This window comes from Tamandua tetradactyla, chromosome 9 (genome assembly GCF_023851605.1).
Source record: "Tamandua tetradactyla isolate mTamTet1 chromosome 9, mTamTet1.pri, whole genome shotgun sequence".
Classification (NCBI taxonomy): domain Eukaryota; kingdom Metazoa; phylum Chordata; class Mammalia; order Pilosa; family Myrmecophagidae; genus Tamandua; species Tamandua tetradactyla.
Genome location: NC_135335.1, coordinates 91,907,488 through 91,934,313, shown reverse-complemented (window position 1 = coordinate 91,934,313; position 26,826 = coordinate 91,907,488). Strand labels below are relative to the sequence as shown.

General features: G+C 37.0%; 1 protein-coding gene across 1 annotated transcript in view; it reads left to right on the top strand.

Moving 5' to 3' along the window:
• The window catches only part of OXCT1 (3-oxoacid CoA-transferase 1), a 152,212-nt gene that overhangs the window by 12,963 nt on the left and 112,423 nt on the right, over positions 1-26,826 (top strand). Inside the window, exons 4-7 of the mRNA XM_077117071.1 lie at positions 6,159-6,294; positions 8,969-9,118; positions 12,843-12,949; positions 15,211-15,271. Of these exons, the coding sequence (XP_076973186.1) occupies positions 6,159-6,294; positions 8,969-9,118; positions 12,843-12,949; positions 15,211-15,271 (454 nt within the window). The remainder of the gene's footprint in view (positions 1-6,158; positions 6,295-8,968; positions 9,119-12,842; positions 12,950-15,210; positions 15,272-26,826) is intronic.

Genomic DNA, 26,826 nt, shown 5'->3' with positions numbered 1-26,826 from the left:
GCCCCAGGCACCCCATGCCTGGTGTGTTGAGGGATGGCAGGATGGCCAGGAAAGCTAGAGAAGTGAGCAAATAAGCGAGTGGGAGGAATGAGGTCAGAGATGAAAAGGCATCAGATCATCGGGTCTTACAGGCCATTCTCAAGACTTTGGCTTTTACTCTGAATAAATGATCACCATTGCTGGAGTTTAAGCAGAGGGGTTATGCTCTGATTTATATTTCATAAGGCTTACTTGCACTATCATGATGCAGGTAGATTATAGGGGCCAAGATTAGAGGTAGGAAAGTTTACTGCAGTATCTAGGTAAGATGCCTGAATATAATTCCGGCAGATCACGTAGGAAGTGGGGAAAAATGGTTAGATTCTAGATATACTTTTAAAGTAGAACCAAAAAATTTCTCAGTAGATTTGATGTGAAGTGTATAGGAGATGAGTTAAACATCATTAATATCTTTGTATTGAATGTCTGTGAGGATGGGGTTGCTGAGATGGGAAGGGTTGCAGGTCAAGTGAGTTAGGGCCTGAAGAACTGGGCACCTGGATAGGCATTAGTTAGGAGCAGGGAAAAAGAAAAAGAAAAAAGGTCAGAGGAATTGTATGTATGAGTAAGAGGTTAGGGAAGAGACCAAGAGAGACAGAATCTTTAATGATTTGGAGTCCTCTTGTGGACAAGTGGATTATTAGCGTGCAGGGAAGTCTCACCATATCTCAGAAGTACATTTGAAAATATTTGTGTTATTTAGGTTTTAATGTTCTTTTGAAACAAGTGAGAATAAATCATGCAGCTGTTTATTTTATACTTATGGTAAAAAATGTTATTAGATTCAAAATTAGTAAGCTAAGTCTATAAAACAAATGTGGTGGAATAATGGCACTTACCTGTTACCTGGGCTGCTTTGAGGTGCACAGCTGTCAGGACTCAGGGAGGTGACAGGCTTGGACATGATCAAGTCTGAGAATCAAGGAAGGTTCAGTCAAGCTTGAATGGCCACTATGGACATGTGGAGTATAGGGGAGTTAGGTTGAGGCAGGGGAATAAAGGCTTTTAAAAAGAGTGTCTCAGTGGTTTGTCACATAAGGTGCCATATCTGACACTTAAAGACTTTCTCAGGTCAAACAAGTGAGTGTTTCTAGTGATCACTAGATTATTTTCTCCCAGCCTGTCTTCCACTGTATTGCCTCGCCAAAGCCAGAATTCTGGAGTGTGTCTAGATTTATGTCAGGTTGGGGAACATATTTTATGGATTAATTTCCCCAAATATCCCTTGATTTCTCCCTTCTCCATTCCAGTTGCCACTTCAGTTCAGACCCATTCATCATTGTTGTTTGAACTAGTTCAAGTCTCTTAATTGGTCTTCCTGCCTTTCATCTCTGAGCCTTTCTAACTAATTGTATACTTTGTTTTTTTTTCTGCTTAAAATTATCCACTGGGTCTATCATATACTTCAGGATGAAGTCTTAATTTCTTGGTGTATTTCATGAACAGATTACCATCTGGTGTGCCTTCTACCTGTCTTGCCTGGCTTTGGCTTTCAGTCTATATTCCAGTCATGGTCAGCATGGAGTTTCTTAAGCATATCATACCGTTTTATACCTTTGCAAAATTGTCCATCTGCCTCTGGTCCTTGTCATTCAGCTCCCACTAACCAGCAAAGCTTATTCTTTTTTCCTACGAGTCTGTTCAGGTGCCACCTTCTCAAGGCTTTTTTGCCCTCTTTCTCCTCTCTAGCCATTGGGTTCGTGATCTTCAGGGTTCTCATTGCTTACTTCTCTTGGCACATTTCTCCCTTGCATTAACTATAGTTTTTACAAATGTCTGTTTCCTTAGACTCTGAGTTGCCCAGAGTCCAGGGCCACGCCTTATTCATGATTGTAGCCCCACAGCCTGATATACCTGCCCTGGGGTAGAATAAGAACTCAGGAAATGATTGTTAAATGAATGAACTGTGTAGACAGCAGGCTATAGGGGAGAGACCATTAGAGCACTAAAGTAATTAACAGGAAGGAGAGATTATAAATGAAGAAGTCTGTCTCTAGAAGATACTCTGGCTTTTGTCACTGCATTTCTATTTTTCGAAAAGCTTTTACCGAAGCGTAACGCAGAGTAATATAGAAAAGTGAGCATATCATAAGTGTATAGTTTGGTAAGCTTTTACGAACCTGATATCCAGATGAGGAAACAGAATGTTACCAGCACCTCAGAAATCCCTAACTTGCCTCCTTCCAGTTACTATTCCCCTCTCCCACTAGCAAGCTTAACTGCAATAGTTAAGATCATGGTTGTTATCCTCATTTCTAATCTCATCGTTTTGTGTGTTTGAATTTTATATATGAGGAATAATTCAGCCTGTAATCTTTAGTGTCTGGCTTCTTTTGCTTTGTCTGTGAGGTTTATTCATTTAGTTGCTAGTTGTTGTAGAACTTTCATTCTCATTATTATATGGTATTCCATAGTATGGGCACTACAATTTGTTTATCCATTGTACTATTGTAGGGCATTTGGGAGGTTCTAGTCTTGGGCCATAATGAACAGAGGCACTGTGCACATTCTTGTGCATGTCTTTTGGAGAACATAAGTATGCATTCCTCTTGGGTATAGGCTGAGGAGTGGAATTGCTGACTCATGGGATCAGCGGAATATGTTCAGCATTAATAGATATTACTAATGGTTTTTCCAAACCTGGTTGTTTCCGTTTACATTTTTTAACAGCAGCATTTGAGAGATCTGGTTGCTCCATATCTTTGCTAACACTTGGCATTTCCTTCTTTTTATTTTAGCCATTCTTTTGTGCTTTTAATGGTGTCGCATCATGCTTTTCACATTTCTTTTAGCGATAGTTTTATAGCTAAAGTATAATGTAATCCACTTTGTATTGTAAATGTTTTCTTTAGAATGTTATCTAAATGTTCTGAATGTTTCTAAACATTTTCTAAATGTTTCTTTAAAACTTATACATGTTTTAAAGTGTTTTTGAAACCTTTGGGTAGAAGAGAGGAATACGATGATTGAAAATGGTTAGTATTCATTCAGTTACAACTCTGACTTGTCACATTAACTTTGTTTGAAATTCTGGGTATATTTATACATATTTAATGTTTTTTAATTGTGAAATATAGCATATATATAAATATATATAAAAAAACAATAAATTTCCAAGTACATTTTAACAAGTAGCTATAGAACAAATTTTAAAGTTTGGTATGGGTTACAGTTCCACCACTTTTCATTTTTTCTTCTAGCTGCTCCAAGACACTGGAGACCAAAAGAAATATCAGTATAATGATTCAGCAGTCATACTCATTTGTTAAATCCTATCTTCTTTGTTATGCTTTTCCTCCTCTTTTTTGTGAAGAATAACATATATATACAAAAAGCAATGTCTTTGAAAGCACAGCACAACAATTAGTTTTAGAACAGCTTTCAGAGTTTGGTATGGGTTACAGTTCCACAATTTTAGAATCTTGCTTCTAGTTGCTCTAAGGTCCTGGAAACTAAAAGAAATATCAGCATAATAATTCAGCACTTCATACTCATTTGCTCAACCCTACCTTCTCTGTCTATCTCCACCATCACTTTAGATCACTCTCCCACTCTTTAGTGGTATTTGGGCCATGCCTATTCTAACTTTTTCATGTTGCAAGGGTTGTCAATAATATGGGATGGGGTTTGGAACTAGTTGATGCTCTCAAAAGGCTGGCCTTTAGGCATTTCAGGACTCATCTGGATGTTGTAGGTTTCTGGAGAGTTACCCTAGTGCGTGAAGCCATTGTAGAAATTGTGTAATGCCCTATGTATTCTTTAGGATTGCCAGAAATGGTTTTGGTTGGGGTTTGGCAAGTTATGATAGGTAGCAATGTCTAACAGAAGCGTGCGTAAGAGTGACCTCCAGAATAGCCTCTTGGCTCAATTTGAACTCTCAGTTACTGATACTTTATTTGTTACATTTCTTTCCCCCCTTTTGATCAGGTTGACATTGTTGGGCCCACTGTGCCAGGGCCAAACTCATCCCTGAATGTCATATCCCACATAGGGGAGAGGGCAATGGTTTCACTTGCAGAGTTAGGCTTGGAGAGAGAGAGTCCACATCTGAGCAACAAAAGAGGTCTTCCGGAGGTGACTCTTAGGCATACCTATAGGTGGGCTCAGCTTCTTCACCACGTAAATAAGCCTCACAAGAGTAAGCCTCACGATCAAAGGCTTGGCTTATTGATTTGGGTGTCCTTAATGTTTGACACAGTATCAGGGGTTTCCCCAGTGATAAAGTTTACTAGTTCCATATTTTTTTTCCCCATCCCTCAAGAGACTTGGCCAATACTTTTTGATTATCTGCTTAATATACTCTGGGATATATTCAGGCATTACAGTAAACTATACATGATTAAAGACTCTCATTCTTATTCTGGGCTCCCTGTGTTTGGATTGTTCAAATGATCTATCCAGAACTGTTGAGTTAGATAATGTACTACAGAGAATTTAGCTTCTGGACAAAATTAACCTTTCTTCTTTTGGTCTCAAAGAATAGGTGAAGTTCTAAAATACAGACAATGTCTTTTTTACCTGTATTCTGAATTACCTTAATCGCTACATGGTCATCTTCATTCTTATCTCTAGATACCAGGTTATACATATATAAAACAGCCCCTCAAAATCAAGAAAGAACAGTTGCACTCCAGACTAAATGTGACTGCTATCTCTAAGTATATTTTGCTTTGAAAAAGGTAATAGAAATAAAGAAGGAAGGTACATTGTAGATAACTGCACCTAATTAAAAAAATCTAACACTATATATACCAATTCTAGAAATAAATTGAACTCTAATCTTAAATGAATGGAAATATTAAACAATATTATATTTAATTTAACACACACAGGATCCCTCTTATCTCTTTTCACTAGTTTGTATTTAATTTGCTGATTTGTGTGTGTGTGTTTGTTAAACTCATTTAAGTGTGTGGATCTTCCTTGAAAGCAAAATATCTATTATATAGGGAAAATGTTCTTAGCTGTTTATAATTTGCTCCCATATTTCACAAATATGCTGAACTCCTTTCAATAGAAAATATAAAAGCACCCTTCCCCTCCCCCCTTTTTATTATTATTATTATTAGTTTTTTACATGGGCAGGCACTGGGAATCGAACCCGGGTCCTCTGGCATGGCAGGCAAGCGTTCTTGCCTGCTGAGCCACCGTGGCCCGCCCCCTTTTTTTTAAAGAATGAAAATCCCTTCTCTCTCTTTAATTTTGGTTATTGCAGGTTAGGACAATGGTATTGCAATTGCATTTAAGTATGCCTCCGAAGCATAGAGTAAGAACCAACATATCCTTTTGCTCGTCTTCTAACCCAGAGTGCCTGTGGAGCAGAGGAAAGTACACAAGGTTTGGGGTAGGATTATAGGATTGGCCTATGTCATTTACTGCTTGTTTTAGTTGGCTAAAGCTAATGAAATGCAATGTTCCAGAAATGCATTGACTTACAATGGGGATTTATTAATTTACAGGTTTACAATTCTAAGGCTGTGAAAATGTCCAAATAAAGGCATCAACAGGACACTACCCAGGCTGTGAAGACAGGCTACCAGCAAGCTTGGGCACCTTTATCAGATAGCAAGGCACATGACAACGTCTGCTGGTTCTTCTTTCCTGGGTTTCCTTGCTTCCAGCTTCTGGCTTCAGTGGCTTCCTCTCTCAGCTTCCCTGGGTTTTTCCTCTTTCTTCTGTGTGTCCTTTATCCTCTTCTAAAGGACTTCAGTGAGAGAATTAAGATCCACCTTGAATGAGGTGTGTCACATCTCAAATGAAATAACTTAAAAGATCACACCCATAATAGGTCTACACCCACAGGAATAGATAAAAGGAACATGATCTTTTCTGGGGTACAAACAGCTTCAAACCATCACACTGCCCAAGACCTTGAACAAGACAAAGTTTGTGAGCCTTTGTTTCTTCAACCATAAAATGTGAAAAGAACTACTAATTTACAAGTTTCTTTGGGTGGGGGTGGGGAAGCAGGGGAGGACTTTAGCAAGAATGTGGGTTAAATTCCTAGCCAGAGAAGTTTTCTTTCCTCTAAATCAAGAAAATCTGTTTGTTTGTTTTTTAATGTAGTACTTTAATTGGAAATGTTCTGTGATTATAAGCTACCTTTATTTTCCTTCTAGGGTTGACAACTTTGGTTTGGGCCTTTTACTTCAATCCAGGCAGATAAAACGCATGGTCTCTTCTTATGTGGGAGAAAATGCAGAATTTGAACGACAATACTTATCTGGTGAATTAGAAGTAGAATTGACACCTCAGGTGAGACGATTTCCCTGAGCTAGAAAAATGTCTTGTACTTTACAGTAGTAACTTGCTTCAAATTTAAATTTTTTGGCCCTAGAAATTGCTTTGTGCAAGAGAGATAAGGCAGAGGGGGGCTACTAATTTTGCCAGTCTTAGGAATTTTGTTTGTAGCACACACCTATTGATTTGCTAGAGGATTAATTTCTGCTACTGTGTACTGAGAAAGGAAATATTTCAAGTAAAAATACTTGGCTACAGGATAAATGTTTAAGTTGGGCACCATAATGTATATTGTCCTGGAAGTATGCAAAAGGACTTGCTGAAATGTTTGAGGATTGTCTTAAAAGTCAGTTTTTAGTTCATGCAGTTAGAAAGAAAGCTATTTTCTGAGTGATCTGGTCTTGCTCCCTCCTGTGGAAATCAGGAGAGGGAAACCCAACTTGATAATCACTAGCTCTGTAAGCAAGTTACAGAGCTTACCACCATTAATCTAGCGGCTTCCTCATTTTATGCATCATCTCCTAATTGATTAATGAATTTGTCATAGAGAAGGGCAAACTTTTTGAGTAAAACAAGGGTATACAGGCTCTATGTATTGGCCTTCCATTTTTTTCTTCTTAATTTCGAGAAACTGGGTTTACAGAAAAATCATGCATAAAATATAGTTTTCCCATATTTGGCCTTCCATTTTGACAGTCTGTCTTCATATCTGCTTTACTTGGTCAACAGAAAATATTATTACCACCTACTTCACCAAGATAGTAATAGAACAATGTAGAATATTTTAAAAAATATATTCAGTAATTAGATCATGGTATATGCTTGTCTACAGAGCACATGTACTCTCTAGAAATGTTCTTTCTAACTGAGGCTTCACAGTGTTGTAATCATACTTGATCATTCCACAGAATTGTCGCCTATGCTTATCATAGCATTGTACTGTGCTTGGTATTTATCCAGTTTTCATTTAAAGTTTTTTTCCTAAATGTAATGGCATACTTTTCCTTTTCACCTTATAGGTTGAGATACCTTATTTTTGGGGTTGTGGAGCTATTGAAAGTTAACCTTTCAATTACTTTTTATATCTTTTACCTCTTGTTTTGCCAGAAGGCATATGCCTTGGAGAGGCACTTCCTTAATATTTCTTCTATATTTTTTGTTTAAGATGAATAAGGTCAGTGTCTCCCTTCCAGTTTTGTGGCACATAAACCAACAGTGGCCCTGGAAGCTTGTTTTGTTACCTGAGAGCCAGGGGTTGAAGAGTTGATGAAGTAGTTGGGATTAGGTCTCCCTTTGGGGCATGGTGGCGGAGGGCTTGTTGGTACCTACAAGGAGCCTGTCTGCAGAACTATACTGCTTTCATTCCTTTCTCAAGTTGTCAGAGAGAGGAAAAGTAAGTAGGCATAAGAAATATTTTAAAGTAGGGTATATTATTATGGTTATTTCCATCATTTAATTTCTGTGAGTTTTTTTGGGCATGGGCAGGCTCCGAGAATTGAACCCACTCGCCGGGCAGGCGAGCGTTCTGCCACTAATTTCTGTGAGTGTTAATTAGTTAAAATGCCCACAACCCAAAGTAGCGTTATCTCTCTCTATTAGGTAGTCTAGAGAACCAGTTATTTGTAGGGTTTTCTTTTATGCCACAAATCCCTTCTCCAGAATATCCCATCTACTTGTGTAGTTTCGTGTCTGAAATTCTGACTTAATCCCTCCTTTGAGTTAATGATTTAAAGACCTCAGTTAAAATGGGAAGTTGTTTTTAGATTGGGGCAGTATTAACCCACAGCCATTAATACGTAAACCAGTCTTACTACCAGTGAGTTAGCCAGTTATTTATCTGGCAAGGCTTGGGTGTAGCAAGACCATAGGTTTATATATTAGGGAGGGTGTCTGGAAATGTTCAGGGTTGGAGTTGTTCCTCTAGGAAAACCTGGATGGAAAGGCAGTGGGGATAGGCTAGGCAGCAGAAACCATTCCAGCTAGGGAAATACTATGAGATCATTGGTGGAAAGGAAGGTGACCAAAAGAAGACACAAACTTACAACTTGCTTGCAGCTGTGTTTCTACTCTAAAACAAAATCTGAAGCAGTCTTGACCTTTAACAACCAATTTGGTTGTATGTTGTACTGTTTATTCAACTTTTGACTTTTCTTTAGGTAGATAATTTAGTAGATAAAATATTTAGGAGAATGATTTAAAAATAAAGAAATATGAAATAAATTTGCATACTTTACACTGTGACATATTATTATTAATGATAAGATTTTAGCCATATCACCATAGCAACATTGTAAAGTGAAAAATTTTATTATAGTTTTTTAAAATGTAGATATCTAAACTTAAATATTTCAGATTTGAAAGTTTATTTTAAAATATTAAAAGCAGACTTATAGAATATGTCAGGAAACCAGTGGGAGTAATGGAAGCTGAGAGCCTAACTATGCAAATAAGCAGCTGCATTTTCAATGTGCATTAAGTATAGAGAGGTTATTGTCTAGAGGGATAGTCATTTTTTTAGTTGATCTTCTAGGACAAGGTGTTAGTGAAACACACCGATATATATTGCCCAGATACTTTTTAGAATTATAAGTATCAAGAGAAGAGTAGGAGCCATGTCTGTAAACTTTTCTGGGTCCATATACTGAGTACTCAATAAACTTCTTATGGGGTGTTGGTTGCTCACTTTTAGGGCACACTTGCAGAGAGGATCCGTGCAGGTGGGGCTGGTGTTCCTGCGTTTTACACCAGCACAGGGTTTGGGACCCTGGTACAAGAAGGAGGAGCACCAATCAAGTACAACAAAGATGGCAGTGTTGCCATCGCCAGTAAGCCAAGAGAGGTAAGAAGTACTCTCATCCTGGTAACACAGGGATATCTGTTTTGGTATTGGACGCTTGGTGGATTTATTGGATAAATAGTGTGGAATCACCTCTGTGAGGAAAAACACCATCATTCATTAATATAGATGAGTTATGTGAAATATCTAGCTAAAACTGAGCATCGTCTAGAAATTAATATCTCACAGAGAAACTAGAATACATAAAGACGATGAAAGGAAACTGTGTTTGACAAAAGATATGCTAGTCAAGATTCGTTATCTGAACTGGTTTCGTGTAGGTTTTTATAAATTTTTAAATTTTATTTATTTATTTTTTTTATTATTACATAAGCAGGCAATGGGAAATGAACTGGAGTCTTGGGCACGGCAGATGCGAACTCTGCCACTGAGCCACGGTGGCCCTCCCTCGTGTGGGCTGTAACAAACTTAATGTTTATAATTGCTGATAGTGCGTATATAGAAAATAGAGTAGATATATATGGTATTAAGCTCTTCATACTCAGGCCTCTTCTCGATTTAACTAAAGAAGAAAGAAAACAAGGAAATCACGTTTGCCTACAATTTTGAAACGCAGGCGGTTTTAATTATATAATGAACTAAATCCAGAGTTATTACTTACCAACTTTTTTCTTCATTCTGTAGCTCTGGACACACCTGTGCTTTAATCTGCATAATTTAGGTTTATTTAAAATGCTAGGTAGGGGTAAAATATCTTTATAATAGACGATGTCACTCATGTTAGAGAGAAATAGAAATCTAGATGTTTGAGATACCCAGACTTGAGCCAATTTAAAAAAATTACACAAGCCAATATTTCATTACTCTGTTTTTATTTCTTTCCATTCTCCTTGTCCACATGGCTCAAGAGTTTTAACACAGTTGCATAAATGCTGAATTTATCTCTAGGGAAGGGAAAACTTAGTATAACACAGTTGCATAAATAATGAATTTATAGCTAGGGAAGGGAAACCTTAGTAAATCAAGGAATTCCTTAACAACTTTATGCATATAGGGATGCTAGATCTGCATCTCTGCGTTTGGAGGAAGGATAAGGGGGTCATTGAACATGGCCCTTACTATTCAGTTTCTCTAGCAGCATCCTCCATCTGGAGCTTTGTCTTTCTTCTTAGAGTGATCCATATTGGTTTAAGCTTTAACTTATTTTTCGTTTCTTTTTGCTTCTTTCTTTAGTACTAATCAGGCTTTAAAAGTTTTTGACAAAATGAAAGGCAGGAGCCTAATCATTAGAATGGTTTTGGTAATGTACATAAAGATGCCCCAAAAAAACTAGATTAATATTTTGATAGCTTGTGAGAAGTTGTAGCATCAAGTCGTCCTGGAAAAACATAGGCTAGGACAGAATCTGTCCTGAATGCTTGAGATCATTTCTGTCTGGACTCAGGCCTGTGGATCTAGTAGTTTTGCAAGTTATCCCCCAGAATAAGACAAATAATATTGAAATGATCCTTGTTAGCTCTTTATATCCCTAATTTCTGATAGAATGTGATGAGTTTCTTTATTTACCAGTACTAATTGAGGACCGACACTTTGTCAGACACTGTTCTGAGCACTCTGGAAAAACAGATGAGCTAGACCAAGTCTCCCTGTTAATGGTGTAACTGGCATGTAATGTCAAGTGGTGAAAGATCTGGAAGAAAAATTGAAAGAGGGAGTGATCAGCAGCCAGCAAGGTGGTGTTCCAGATTGGGTAGTCAGAGAAAGCCTCTGAGGAGCTAACATTTGGCAGAGACCTGAATAGGGTAGGAAAATAAGTTGGTGAAGATCAGGGGTACATAGTCAAGTCAGAAGGAAGAGGAAGTATAGGATCCTGAGGCAGCCATGAACTTGCTCTGCTTGTGCAACAGCAGAGCAGTATATGTAGAACAGAGTAAATGAGGCAGAGTGTGGTAGGATTGAAAGTTAGAGAGAGATAGGAGCCAGCTCACATGGAGTTTGGATTTTACTGAGTGTGGTGAGAAGCCTGTGGGAGAATTTTTGAGTAGGTGTTGGAGAGTGACGTGATCTGAGTTACCTTTTGTGAAGATCATTGTGGTTGTGGGATGGTGAGTTTTTTATAGGGGCCAAGGAGAAGGAGCAGGAAGCAAAATTAGAAGGTTGTTGTAGTAATCCAAGTGGGAGTAGAAGGTGACTTAGACTAAGAGGTAATAGAAGAAGTTGTGAGAAATGGTTGGAATTGGTATGTATGTTGACATAGAGCCAAAAGGACTTGCTAATGGATTGGTTATGGGGTACAACGAAAGAGAAAATCCCATATGCCAGTTATTGAGATGGGCAAGAATATGGGAGTAATCAAAGAACTCTGTCTGGGACATGGAGCATTTGAGAAGTCCATTTGTCTCCAAGAAGAGGTATCCAGTAAGCTCTAGCTCAGGAGAGAATTTAAAGCTGAGGTAGAAACTTGGAGACATCAACATATAGTGCTTGAGCCTTTGGGACGAGATGAGAGGCTAGAGCCTGAGTGTATGTAGAGAGCAGGTCCAAGAACTGAGCCTTGGCCTCTTCAACATTTAGAAGTTGGGAGGAAGAGAACGACCATTGAAGGAGAATGGGAAAGGACAACCTAAATTCATATTACCTAAGTTCATATTGATGAATCATTCGTCTAAGTTAATATTTTCTAGCAGGAAAGTGGGATAATGTCTTTTAAAAAGCTTTTCTTTAAGGAAGGATTTCTGTTTTAAATCGTAATCAAAGTATATGTACCCAAACTTTCTACTGAAGCGAAATATAACATGCACAATTTTTCCACTAGGGGATGCAGTAGGAGTGAGAATGGTATCAGCCTCCAGCTAGCTCCCGTCCTACATGGTGATGGAGCATGGCAGTTGTAGTTGTTTCTTCTCTCCTTTGTTTTAATTCCCAGAGATAAATCCCCTCAAAAGGGAAAAGGCATCTAATGCCAAGACATTGTTTGGCCTTATTTTTTTCTCCCAGAAATTCATAGTGAAGTTAAAAGGCTATAAATAACATACAGAAATCAGTAGCATTGCATTAGATCAGTAATAACAGAAGAGAAAATGTAATAGAATGATGTATAACATTCAGAGTGGCAACAGAAACCGTAAAGTACTTATGCTTAAACCTAAGAAAAATATGCAGAGGTTTAATGAAGAAAATTATAAAGCTGTTGAAGTAAGTAAAGGAGGACTTTGATAAATAGAGGCATATTATACGCATGAGTGGAAAGAAACTCATAAGTAGAATGCTTTGGTACATGTACCAAATTAATCAATAAATTCTAGGAATTATAACTAAAATCTCAACAGGTGATTATAGATTCTAGGAGAGATGAATGGAATTTTGTAACTCATATTTACAAAACTATACATTTGCCATTTCATGTAATTTATATTGTTTTTTTTTTCATTTCGATATATAACCTATGCACACAAATAATAAAATGAATGTTAACATGTAAAGTCTATGCCCCTGGCATGAAAATTTCATTTTCTCAAAAGCAGTCAAATGCATCAGGCTCTCTTTTGTTACTGGGCCTTTGTACATGTACCAAAATGTTCCACCCACTACCACTTTGACTAAACCCTTGTCTAACACTGCTCGTCTCTGAGGTATCAGTTTTTCTCCCTCTCAGAAGCCTTTCCTGACTAGGCTTGTACCCCTGTTATCTGCTTCTATCAGAGTGTATAACACAATAAAAAGATCCTTTACAAATTCCTGACAGTATACTTTTTGTCTTCTGTAGGTGAGGGAGTTTAATGGCCAACATTTTATTTTGGAGGAAGCAATTACAGGGGATTTTGCTTTAGTGAAAGCTTGGAAAGCAGACCGAGCAGGAAATGTGATTTTCAGGTAATATGATGCTTTTAAAAAATGTACATGTAATGCATTTAGCAACTTTATGTTTCTTAGATTATGATTCCAGAAAGGATATCTTGGTAAGTTTTCTATTTAAAAATTCATTTAAATAATGGCTTGAAATCATACGCACGGATATGTTTGTGTGTGTGTGTATATATATATATATGTTCAGGGCTGCTATTCTGCAGTTTCATTGGTATGATACATTTGTGGGAGTCTTTTCTGTCCATTTGGTGTCCATGTTGAACTGTTTGTTAAATATCTGAATCTCACTCCTTTGTATAGTCACAAATAAAATTTTCTCCATCCCCATTCCTACTCCATGTATTTTAGTTGCTAAGACCAGTTTACAATGTTAAGGCATGTCTAGAAAACATGACAAAAAGCACATAATTTTCTTTAATTTTAATATTGTTTACATGCATTGTCTTAAGATGTGAAAGTTACTTTGACATTCTAGAAAGATATTGCTAATAATCTTTGAGACCAGCTCTTTTCCATTCCCATCGATGTCTCCTTATAAATGTTTTTCTCTGAAAAATTGATTAACTATAGTAATGTTGAACTTTCATGTTCATTATCTTGCTAGCCACAGCCTTTGTGTTTAGTATCTTTTGATGACCCTAAACATATTAAACACCTGGATTTATAGATTATGTAGTTGTTTTTTTGAAAATTATGCTACCTCTGAGTATACAGATAAAAGTTTTCCAATTTGGAAAACTTTAATGCCAGAAAATCATTGTCTTTCTCATAATATTATCATTTGCTGCTTTTAATTAGGATGTTTTTTATCTTTACTAAATGCAGCTTCAATGCAATCACAATTACATTCTTAGTGATGACTCACATTTTGATTTTGTTCATATCTGAAGATTTTATGTTGACAGCATCATCTAGATTTCTAGAATGAAGCCAGTTTTAAAAAGTACACCTAATTTTAGTAATTACGGGAGACATTTTACATCACATCTGCTTTACTGATTAATGCTTTGGTGTAAAATTTGCAACGCTTAGTTGCTTTTTATAAGAAAACTAATGAAATTTGTATAGTAGCAAGTGGAAATGAATTTCTGAAAATACTTCCTTGAGTTTAGCCTATGCTCTGTTGTCTGGTTCTTGTATTGAAATACTACACATAGGCTATTCTAAGCACTGACTATGGTGATGGTTATTGTGCTTTGATATGAAATGAGAGCTCTCATACAGATGGTTAAGTGATCTAGACTCTTAAGAAACTGATTTCTAGGACCACTTTCCTGTTTAGTGGGATGACTAAACAGGAGTTTGGTTAAGCCACTGTAAACTAAAAGAAGCCTGGATTCCTTTACCTCTGGCACTCTGTTCTTAGAGCTTCTTATGCCTGGCCTTCTGATGGAATCCAGCACAGCAGCTTGTAAAAGTATGCATGGACTCCTCTCTCAAGGGCACACCTACCCTTATATCTGTCCTTGAATTGAACTATAGCAACACTGGCAGGCTAAAAGAGCTAGTAAAACATAGCTATGATTTATTTCCATTTCCCTCTAAGAAATTTTTATATACTCCCATATATAAAAATGTTTTAATTTTTATGGTTAGGAGAAGTGCCTTAATTTGGTAACTTGGGGAATGCAAAACCTTTGGCAAACTGACACCTTCAAATTTTATGCCTCAAGGTCTGATGTGGGTGGGGTACTTTAAATTTTTCTTTAGAAAATTATCCTTCAGAATGATCTTTATAGGTGACTCACAGATTACCAGTGAATGTTTCATTTAATTTCAACAATATGCTTCTCTTTAAAAAAGAATATAATTACTATACTTTCTCAAGTAAAAAACTTATTCTTAATATTTTTTAGTGAGAACAAGTTGTTTAGTGAAATATTTAACTGTAAAAAGAAAATGGCATCCCAGTTAAAAGATTTAGGAAAATTAATGTTTTTTGGGAGGTGGAGTAGGAGGAATTAGTTTTAAAGTGAGTGCATTTTTTAATGTCCATTTTATCTTGTTGTATATAAGCTACATGTTGAACATAAAAAATAGTCCCTCTTTCTTTCCATCCCATACAAAACTATTGTAATTGAGTGAAGTGGCCAATGTGTTATTTTTATGTGTAAAATCATTATAAATGTCTACATTCTTTTTAAAATAATGCACAGATTCTTAGTTCATAGAAATTGTTACAATTTATAACACTTTAAAGCTGAAAAATATGCTTCTTATTTTTGGTCTTCTTTTTCTATTACCTTATTTTCCCACCCCTAATAAAGGAAAAGTGCAAGGAATTTCAACTTGCCTATGTGCAAAGCTGCAGAAACCACAGTGGTAGAGGTAAGAGAAGACAGTTATTTCTAATTTCCTTGTGTTAATTTTTTAACTTGGTATTATGTGCTAGTTCAAATAAAAGTACAACAGTTCATTTGTTTTCTGAAAAACAAGCAATGATAGCTTTTTTATTCTGGGTATGGATGTGTTCCATTTTAAACACATAGTAATTGACATATAATTACATCTGATTTTGTTTTAGTGTCAGCTTTCTGATTACCTAGGGCCTCAATAGAATGCTGTCTTTGAGAGTCAAGTTATGGGACTTGCTTATTAAAGTCCTTTCAGTACTTGAGTGAAATAGACCTTCTTGAGTGAATTGCCAAGATGAATTTTCATATACAGACTCCCAGGAAAATAATAAATTATATCAGATGACGTTCATTATCTTACCAGAGTAGGTATTGTGAATTCTTTAAGGAAGGAGGGAGCATTACAAATAATTGCTTAGATGTGACTCTGTTTGGAACAGTTGTATTAAACATCAATTGACTTTTCTTTGTGTATCTTAGGATTTGAAGGAGGCTGAATAGTTCTGGAGCCTTCCCAGTTTTAAGGCTCCCATTCTGTCTACATAATTGACCCTAAAGAAGACTTCAGAATAATTCTCAACTTGAGGCTTTGAGGGGCACTTTGGAGCCAAATTTTCATAGGAATTTAAAATAGTATATTCTTGGGAGGGCTTCAGAGGAACTCATCTTGAGATCTAGAAAGGAGAATACATATAATCCTGATTTTTAGCATAATGGTGGTGTTATATGTGGCAGATTTTGATTCATTTATTGCCTTGCCAACATGGTATTTCTTGGAGGCAGTACAGTGCTATTTTTGAAACAATCAAGTGGTAGAGTTCTGTTTCTCTATCAGAAAGTGAAGTATTTTATTTTTGAAGTGCTGGAGGATATGGTACTTTCAACCCAAGGATGGTGGTTTCTTTTGCAATGCGTTAGTGTATTTTCTGCATTTAAAATAGATGTGATTTACTGTTTCTGTGTAATCTCTTTTTTATTTATTGAATCATCTTAACGACCTGTCCATTCAACACATCTGCAACATTACTGAAGAAATGGTCTATAACAAAGCATAAAGTAATCAATAGTTTAGCACTCTATTAATTTTATGAACTTCTGTAAAGCTGTCAGAAACCAGTATTCCTTTTTTTTCCCTATTATAATCTGGTTCTTTTCAGCCAATCTTATTTCTTACAAGAATAGAAAATGATACTCTAGTGTCTTAGAATCTGTAAATATTAGTGGGGCTTGGACAGGCACCGGGAATTGAACCTGGGTCTCTAACATGGCAGGCGAGAACTCTCTGCCTGCTGAGCCACCGTGGCCTGCCCTCTCTTATTCGATTTTACCTGTACTATCCAACATGGTAACCTCTAGCCACAGGCGATCATTTAAATTTAAATGAATTAAAAGGAATTAAAATTAAAAATTCAGATCCTCAGTCCTATTGGCCCATAGCAAGGCTCAGTAGCCACCTGTAGCTAATACCTGTGTGTTGATTAGCATAGACTTGGAACATTTCATCATCACAGAAACTTTTAGTGGATAGAGCTGGATTAGATCAACCAAAATGAAATCTATTTGTCATTCCAGTTAAGGAACATAAGCAAACCAGCTCTTTAGATAAGGTGCTTGTTGTAAGCCCACCCCTTCTGCTCCTCCTTTAGCCTTACCCCTGCAGGGTGGCATGCTCAGAGTAGAAGGGGTCTACAGGACTATAGGTTGAATTGTAAGAACTGTGCTCTCAGAAATGGAAAATAATTTGGAATTGGGAATTGTGCCTAGATTGGGCGTTTCTGATATGAAAACACTCTTTCGTCTGTATTATTTCTGTACAATTTTGAGTCTAATGAGTACCCTGGACCTCTAGTCTCCCAAGCCCACTCCCAATTCTGTGCTATGCTCTGTTCACCCCACTACCTGCAGTGCCCTCCATGATGCTACAACCCTTCCATTCCAACCTTGTCCTGCTGCATTTTACACTGGTCCTGGTGAGATTGTGAGCTAGCCTTTGGAGTCTAGATTTTAGGGGAATCTTCACAGATCATTAAATTACCTGCATATTCTCATTCCTGCTAAATATTGACAGTAATAATGGCTATCATTAATTGAGTACTTATTATGTATTAGTCCCTGCCTCTACTTTAAATGCATTATTTCTTTTAGTCCTCACAATAGCCTTATAAAGTTGAACCATTACTTCCCTTATCTTACAGATGAGGATTTTAAGGCACAAAGACATTACATTCCATACCTGATGTCACTCAGATAGGTGGAGCCAGGATCGAACACAGAAAGACTGATTTTAGGGTGTCTCCTCTTTTTCACTATGTAATAAAACACTCCCAAATCACCACAAATGGATGATGTTTCAAATTCTTGGAAGATATCGAACCTCCTGAGATAGTCTATTTCATTGCTATGATTAAAGCAAGCAGATAGGGAGATTTTTGTCTAATTTATTCCTCTGTCCCTTGCTTTCCATGCTAGCTGTTCCAATTATAGACTTTTTCTTACTGTCCCATCCTCCTTGGCTTTGAGAAACTGATCAGTCGCCGTATGGATTTGTAATCAGTTTTTTCTCTTTTGTTCATTTATTGTGTAGCTTTTTACAGATTTCTCTGCATTTGGCTATTGAATGTCTATTCTCATCTTATAGTATCTTAAGCAGTGGGAACTATAACAGTTGAAGACCTTTTTAGTACATTCATTTTGTCTTCTTGCTTTTATATCTATGAAATGGAAGACTTTTCAGTAGCTGAATGTGGGTGAGAGCCTGTCTTCCGAGGCTCCATCCCAGCATCTTAGCATTCTGTAATGCTACATCTTTTCAAACTTTCCCCTGTTTACATTCTGTAGCTTGAATTTTAAGCAGAGAAGAATTGTAAATATAATATTAATGATGATTTCCTTAGACATCTTAAAATTTGCAAGAGGGGTGGTTGGGCTTAGAAGCAGGGTGGCAAAGGAAAATAGAAACCACCTCAATTTTTGTTCATAGTTTATTCTCTAATTATATGACAATTAATTTACAGTAAATATGTATATCAAGAAGTACATCAGTGTGTTTATCTTGAACTAAAAAGAGAAAGTTCAAGTTTGTCTTTGGCATGAAAGATTTCTAGTTTCTCTACAAGGGGAAAATTACTCCTTTTTGGAAAACTTTTCCCTTTCCATTATGTTCTAACCAAACTTATGAGTTGTAGAAAATCAGAGATATGATAAACTGTGTCTGTTTTCCTCTTTAACAGAATGAATGCGATTATTATGTGTGTAATACTTAAAACTTGCAGCCGTCTGCATGCGTCACCGCAAAGTTGTATCATAGCGAATGCTAGCTGTAACTTTCTTCCCCTCTTATGGAATTGGGTAGCTTCTTGGGAAAGTAGTACAAGTGGGAACACACGTTGGCACACATGCTGAAAAGATGTTTCTCTTTTTAGCCCAGACAGTATTATTTCTGGACCTCCCTCCCTTTGAGTGGGTGAAGTCTTCCCTGATAAACTTCACAACTTTAAGTGCAAAACCAGCCAGAGAGAGAGAGACTCTTGGGTGTTGTTACATGTATCTAATGAGGAGTGGCAAGGGCTATTGAGCCTTCCAAGGGGATCTCTTTTGGCTGCTTCTCAGGAGGGGTCTTGTTAACTCCTCAACTCCTTGTGAGCTCCTCTGCCTGTCTCGTGTGTACATATCTAGCATCCTGAGTTTCTCTGGGAAATGGCCTGTTTCTACATTTTTTTTTCAGGTGCTTATAATAGAAAACCTAGGGGGAGGGGCAGGAGTGCTTCACTCAGGAGACTGCTGATGCTTTGTCTCCCGAGAAAGCAGGCTGGTATGCATGTGCTGTCAGAGAAGGTCATCTGAGTCAGCCACCGAAAGCTGAGGCTGCCTGTGACCGAAATAACCTAGGTGGTTTGCTTTTGTTTGTGCAGTGGATGGTGTTTTTAAGATAGCAAAGCTTTATATAAGTCCGGTTACTTTAGCTACTTTCAGCTTTCTGTTAAAATAACTATATTAATTGCCATGACAAAATTATTTTTATTATATTTATATTAATATAAATTGCATATGAAAGAAATGCATATGTTATAGAATATTTGAGGCACATAAATATTATACATGTAGCGTATGTGGTCTGTGAAGCGTATTAATAAATTGAATACCTGTGAACTCACATAAGGAGTTCCAATTCCATTTACCTGCCTCCCGCTACAGAGGTAACCACCATCAGGGATATTGTGTTTAATGGTCCTTTGCGTTTTGAAGTGATATCCTGAGTCTTTTTGTTATATTTAGAAGAGCCAAGCTCTGTTACTTCTGTTTTCTTTACCAGTCCCTGCCATGAGCTATCTCTCTTTAGGAGATCAAATAGAGATAATGTTTAGAGATATATCTGCTGTCCTTCCAAGCAGACATGTTGGGTGGGTGAGGAAAGGTAAATACTGATCTGTAGTCTCAGTGACATTAAAAATTTTTATTTTTACTACTTATTGTGGGGAATGTTGAATATACAAAATGTTACAATCAACCTTCCCATGTCCATCACCCACCTCCACTGGCACGCCTGTCCTGTATACATGTCCATCTTCTTGTCCCTCATCCCATGTTATTTTGAGACAGGCTCCAGATATTATATCTCAGTGACATTTTTTATATGCTGTATCGTGGGGGTCACATTTCATACTCTTTCCATGTGAGCATTCCACTATTGTAGCACCATTTGTTGAATTTTTGTTTGTTGTTTTTTCTGTCTTTTGCTTGCTTACTTGCTTGTTTTGGGGAAGTGCATGGGCTAGGAATCGAACCCAGGTCTCCCACATAGCAGATGACAGTTCTACCACTGAACTACCCTTGCACCCCCTCAGTGATATTTTTAAGGATAGTTTATTGAAACTCAGAAATTCACATACTTGCTGAACAAAATTTAGTGAGCTCCTAGTGTATTAGGTACTTTTCTTGGTTCCTGAGATACAGCAGAAAGCAAAACAGAGAAAAATCTTTGCTTTTGTGGGGCTTAAATTCTGATGGTCAAGATGAGCAATAGATATGATAAATAAGGAAAATGTGTAGTATATTAGATATTGATAATTGCTAAGGAAAAGAAACAAAGCAGGGGAGAGGGACGTGACATGACAGGGAAAGAAATTAAAATTTTGCATGGATAATGTGCCAAAAGAAGGCCTTACTGAGATGACTTTTGAGTACAGATCTCCAGGATGGGAGGAAGCTAGTTATGTAGCTTTCTGGAGGGAGTGGGGAAGCTGGGGAGTAACAATCTGGACAAGAGTAGTAGCCAGCACAGAGGCCTGAGACCAACCAGAGTCTTTATGGTGATTTTTAAGAACAGGGATGATAAGCTCTTGTGTTTCTTTCGTGCAAAAAAGGAACCTTACAGGAGTAATGGCAGTGTCTTCCTCAGACACTATGTGAAAGTGTACATTGTATAATAGTTCCCAAGAGATGATTAGGCCTAATTCTGACTTTAAAACTCTTAGTTAAGTGGAGAATGGGATTTTGAATTTGGAGCTTCCTGGCTTCTGTGACTCTCTGGCCTTGTTTGGAAATCTTTGTGTTGATAATTCCTCATGAAGTTAGCAGAGGTAATCAAACTGGTTGTCATTTCATTTTCTAATAGAAGATGGGAACAAAGTGAATTTTAAACAGATGACTTTAATCACTTCAGTGGATCTTGAGAATATTTAATCTCCACCAAGCAGGCCAATTAATGTATCAGTGTTTTAGGACTCTCTCTCGCTTCCTGCTTTAGAGAAAGTGAGCATGCCTAAGGGATAAACATAATTCCTTTCCTCTTAAGTTTCTCTTTTTCTTAATCTCTAGATTGCTAATGTCTTACGATACACAGTTTCAAAAGCAGTGAAATTCATAATTTTCTTTCAAATCAAAAGAAAAAAATAGAAAAGAATTAAAGCTCTAGCCACATTCTAACCATGTTGGGAAACTTCGTTAGACAGATTAGTTTTAAGCATATACATACATACGTAGGCAACTGCTACCATTCATACCTATATGGAATTCATTCATTCACAAGAAAATATTTCATTGATATGTGTAGAGCTGTTATTTATGAGAACATGACTGAAATGTCACATTTGGCCTTCAGTGTGTGAAAAATAGTATGCAAAGTGTACTTCACTGCATTTTAATATTTACCTGGTAAAATTCTCTACCTTATTTGCTTAGCTAGAGGAATAATAACAGTTAGAAACAGTTCATCTCAGTCCTTTCTGTTCTACCCACATGGGTCAGTTGAGTTGAACATGCAATTCAAGTTCTTACAATAAAATACAGAAAGAGCTCTTTGTTTGACACAGTACAAAAACAAGGGGAACACCTCCTCTTGCAACTCCCCATGAACCTTGGGAACCCTTGATCCTATGGCAGAACACAGTCCCCTTCCCAAGTGTTACATTTTGGGGTAGAGGTGATGAGTGTTATGACTTGTTTCTTCACTGGAGCCAGCCGTATGTCTGAGTCAGATCCCAAGGTATCACCTATTTGAAGAGGGTGTTTCTGAAGCAGTTTATGTGTGTGGTTAGGTCTTCTTACTGGTTGCTCTTGCTTTGCTCTAGTCATCAGGTTTGGAGCCCTCACCGGTTCCTCTTCCCTACATTCGTTGCACCAGAAGTGGGTGCTTGTTTCCAGTTGACTCATTCATTCCTGAGCAGGATCCATTAGGAAAAGGTGACTGTTACTCACTCAACAGCATTATCTTGCATAGGGGACAACATTTAGTGGCATTAGCTATTATAGGATTCTTGTAGACAGGCTTGCTGATTGGTTTGTGATGCAACTTTTGCTTCCTTATTATATCAAGTTCATATACACGTTTGCCTTTCTTTCCTCATCTCACAAGGCAAGGTGAGCATGAATCAGGCAGTATGCTTGATTCTCCTCTTACCTCACATGTGCTCAGACATGCCAGAATGCAGGTTAAACGGGCCCAGGTAGGCAGGGAACTCTTAGATAGTGTGTTTGTCCTTGGCCATTTGCCTCCTCACCTTCCTGCCCCTTCCCCTTTATTCCTGTCTGCAGCACTGAACATATCCACTCTCCATCTATTCTACCCTGCTGTGTGGTCTGGTTTCCTTTGAATTCTGGCTGTGTTTAGCCAATAGGAGCAGTGGCAGGAAATCAGAAGACAGGGGAAGTTTGGATCTTTTTCTCTACTCCCTTTCTACTTTTCTGTGCCATCTCTGGAAGGGGAAGTGCCCTCTAAGAGAAGTGGCCCCTCCTCCATGGTTCCACTTTCCCAGTGGTCTCTGGACACTATACCTCTCCTCTCTCTTTCAGTCCTTTAGTTCCCAATTGTGGTGGTCTCTGGATGCCTTGCCATCTATCCTTGGTTCCCTTAACCCTGGCCACATCTCTGTAAATCATCCTTCATTCAAGTCTCCTATTAAAGCATTTGAGTTGGATTGTTTCATGCAGGAACCTTGACTGATAGAAGTGGGGATAATGGGGAAGCAGAAATCTGCAGGTAGTGACTATAATGATAAGCTCATTAGCTCGTTGCAGATTACAATTCTCTTTGCTCAGTCTTTGTTATGGAGCTGGTGATAGAGAAAACTAGTGGTAGCTTCAGTAGCACACATAACATGCCTGTGGGGAGGTCTTCTTGTGTTTTGAAAACCACCAGTCAGGGCTGTATCTGTGGCATATTTTGCATGTGTAGGCCCAAAGCAGGTATTCATCATAGAAAAAGATATTTGGGAGTTTAAGAGGTCCTTGAGTATATTTCCTCAGACTTTGCTAAGTTGTTTGAGGGCCACTTAGGATAAACGTCTTGTCCAAAGCATATTCGATGTGCATTAAGGAACTAGAATCTCTTGACCCCCCAGCTCCAGGAGGGAAGAGGCTATCTGCTTCTTGCACTATTTTATCCCCACCTGCTATATAATATTAATGGTTAACATTAATGAGCACTTACTTTGTGCCAGATATTGTTCTAAAGTGTTTGACATTTAATCATCCCCATAATCACTCCCCTCCTCCCCCCAAAAAAATTAAAAACAAACAACCCAGGATGTATGAGGCAGTTACTATTACAGATGAGGAGACTGCTGCAGGGTCACACCACCAGTGGGTGGGAGAACTAGGATTTGCGTGCAAGGGTCTGATCTTCAAAATGTATGTTCTTAACCACTATTCTTTGTTTCTTCATTTGTTGAAAAGAATAAACTTGGGCCTTAATCTTTTCTAGGGTCATGCTCCTTTATTGTTTTATTGTGCATTGATTTAATGCATGTACAATTGAAAAGTCTTCTCTTTAGAACAGTGGTTCTCAGATTTGTTAAAACATGCAGAATACTGGGCCCCACCTGAGAGTTGGTCATTCAGTTGGTCTGGGGTCTGAACATTTGCATTTTTCCAAGCTCCCTGAAAATGCTGATGCAGCTGGTCTGGGGAAGACACTTGGGGAGAATCACTGTTTTTGTTTATACTCAGTGGAAAATACTGCATTTCTCATATATAAGGAGTGAAGAATTGTGATACTGGTGATCAGTTATCTTTGTTTTCCTTTTCTTTTTTTTTCTTTTTTTAAATTGTACTCTTTTCCAGGACAACTTAAAAAAATTTATGGCTTTTAGAAAGCTTATGTTTTGTCTTTGTACTAAACTAAGGAAAATTTAAAATACCTGGGTTTAATTATATAATAACGCATTCTGAAACTACATATACCAACTTTTTCTTCTACTCTCCTTTGTCACACAAACATGGGTGCAATGTGTTTGGCTCTGAAATGAATCACCTCATATGATATTTGTGCATGACACTCGGTATGTATTACTACCATGTAGCCAAAGTATTTTATTAAATATCTTCATATAAGGAACATGTGAATATTATGAGAAAAAAATGATAGAAAAATCAAAATCACATGGTTTGAAGTTTAATATATATAGTCAGTGCCCATAAACCTTTTTAATTGAGCAGAAGTAGCAGTGATTGTCAAATTGTGTTCCGTTTGGGAACAATATCTCAGGTTACCCTAAGGTATACTGATAATACATATTATAAATAAAGTGCTCTATGGTTAGATGTGCTTCAGAGAAACTGTATTTGTCTGTTTTTTAGACAGTCTCAGAATATATGAACATATTAAATGCTCTGAGAAAATTCAAACTCATTTAACCATTGGATTTTATACAACCAACTACATTTAAATTATTTGCAATGTTAGAGTCTAATGGACAGATGTTGGGAGGAACTTGTAAAGCAAAGGGTATGATTTTAGACCTGTTAAATTATATAATATCTTCAATTTAAATTTCTTTTCCTTATAGATTTTTGTTGCGAAGATTTTATTCATGCTTTTGGATTTCATTTTTTAATTGATTATTAAACTACTTTGAAAGAGATATCTCTACATTTTTTGTGCCATAGATTTAGCCAAATACAGTTAAGATGATAATATCCTAATGCAACTAAACTAAATAAACTTATTGATTCTGTTTGCTTCAAAGTACTGAGGTATATTAACAGAATTCATTCATTTTCTTGAAATTCTCATAAAATGCTTGATTGACTTGAAAATATTTGGATGCTAATGAAAATGTATTTAATGAAGACATATTGTGGTATTATGGCAAAATAACCCCCTCATATGCTCTTTGATGCTTCTACAAAGGAAGTGGTAAATGGAAAAATGTGACTTGGTGAGTGCCCAATGTTAACATCCTGCATTTTTTTCAAACTCTTATAGATTACTAAATGTAATTCTTAGCCTACTGACCATTTACATAGAAAGATTAGCAGCATAGAAATGCAGTTTATTGATGATAAAAATTTAAATGAAGTGCTAATCCTGACATTTTATTTCTTGTTGCTTGGTAACATGCTGCAACTTATGTGAGAGAGTTCCATTATCTTAGGTACAATGGTCTTCATTCCTTTTGTGGGGTAGAAATACCGAATACAGCAAGTCATTTGTATGCCATTATCCTTACAGAATTTTAGTGCCGTTTCCTATTGTTAGTGCAGAGATCCTAAAAGAAAAAAGTCATTTTAATAATATACCTCCCCCTTTTGATGGATTGGTGAATTTTATTCTAACTATTTTTGGCTTTTTAACTTTGAATCTATTTATAATTTTTGAGGCTTCACAAATTTGTTTTGTCAAACTGCATCGTATAAACCTAGGCTTTTAAATTTCATTATAAATGTGCATGTTAGAAGTGATGCTTTCTTAGTTGTTAGTGATTATCTTTTATCCCTAGCCACCTAAGCAGGAGAGAAGAACTATCTGAGCAGAATTTTTTGACTCATGAAAATGAGTCAGGGCAGTCTCATCCTTCTATAATATAGAATATTCTGAATTTTAGTACCTACTTTAGAAAAAGCCCGTTGAACCAGTGTGGTTTGTTTTAAGTGGCAGGCTTATTTATGTTGTGTATGACTGTATTTATTTTATTAAGATTAGTCACAGTTATTTGCAACAAGGATTGGCAAACTATAGTTATGACCTGTTTTTGAACAGCCCAAGAACAAAGAATGGTTTTTACATCTTTAAAAAGTGGTTAAAAAAAAAAAAAGGCAAAGACTATGTGACAGAGATAGTATTTGACCCCCAAAGTATCAAATGCTCTCTGGTCCTTTACAGAAAAGGTTTACATACCAGTGTAGTCTGAATATATTAAATATATTAAATGCCACTCAGTATTAGTTATTTTTTTAAAAATATTTGTATTGAGAAATAGCCACACACCTACAATCCAAGCATATTATATAATCAGTGGCTCACAATATCATCACATAGTTGTGTATTCTTCACCATGATCATTTTTAGAACATTGGCATCATTCCAGAAAAAGAAATAAAAAGAACTCATAAATCCCATACCCCTTATCCCTCCCTTTTGATCCACAGTATTTCAATCTACCCAATTTTTACATTTTGTCTCCCCCGGTTATTTATTCATTTTTATCCTTATTTTATTTTTTAATTCATCTGTCCATATCCTGGATAAAAGCAGCATCAGATCCAAGGTTTTCACAATCATACGGTCACATTTTAAAAGGTATATAGTTATACAGGTGTCTTCAGTATTAGTTCCTAACTGGTCAATCAAGTTAAGTAGAACAGAAATAAAATAATGATAACTGATTGGAAGAGTGTCAATTAAAAATTAAATAGAATAATATGAATGTGTATAGAAGTAGTGAACCAACTGTGCAATTTTGCAGGCTTGCTTTTGGGGCAATCATGAAGAGAGGAAGATTATGTACTGTAACAAGTTTATGCATCCCCAATTTAAGTTGTATCCACTTGTTACAGTTTCTTTAAAAATCTCAATACTTTTGTAATTAAATCTAATTTTGATATGGTATAGTTGTGCATTTTATTGGAAGCATCTTGCCTTTGGCTTGTCTCAGACTTGAAGGCCAGTTCCTTGTGCACGAAAATACACAGCCAGGTGAAATGTCTGCACCCTAGGACAGTGAACTGGGGACTAGCTAGTGTCCGGCCTGTAACTACAGCTCCTGTTGCCTAGCAGAGTTTCCAGGACCTAGGGAAATATCCTAGATTAGA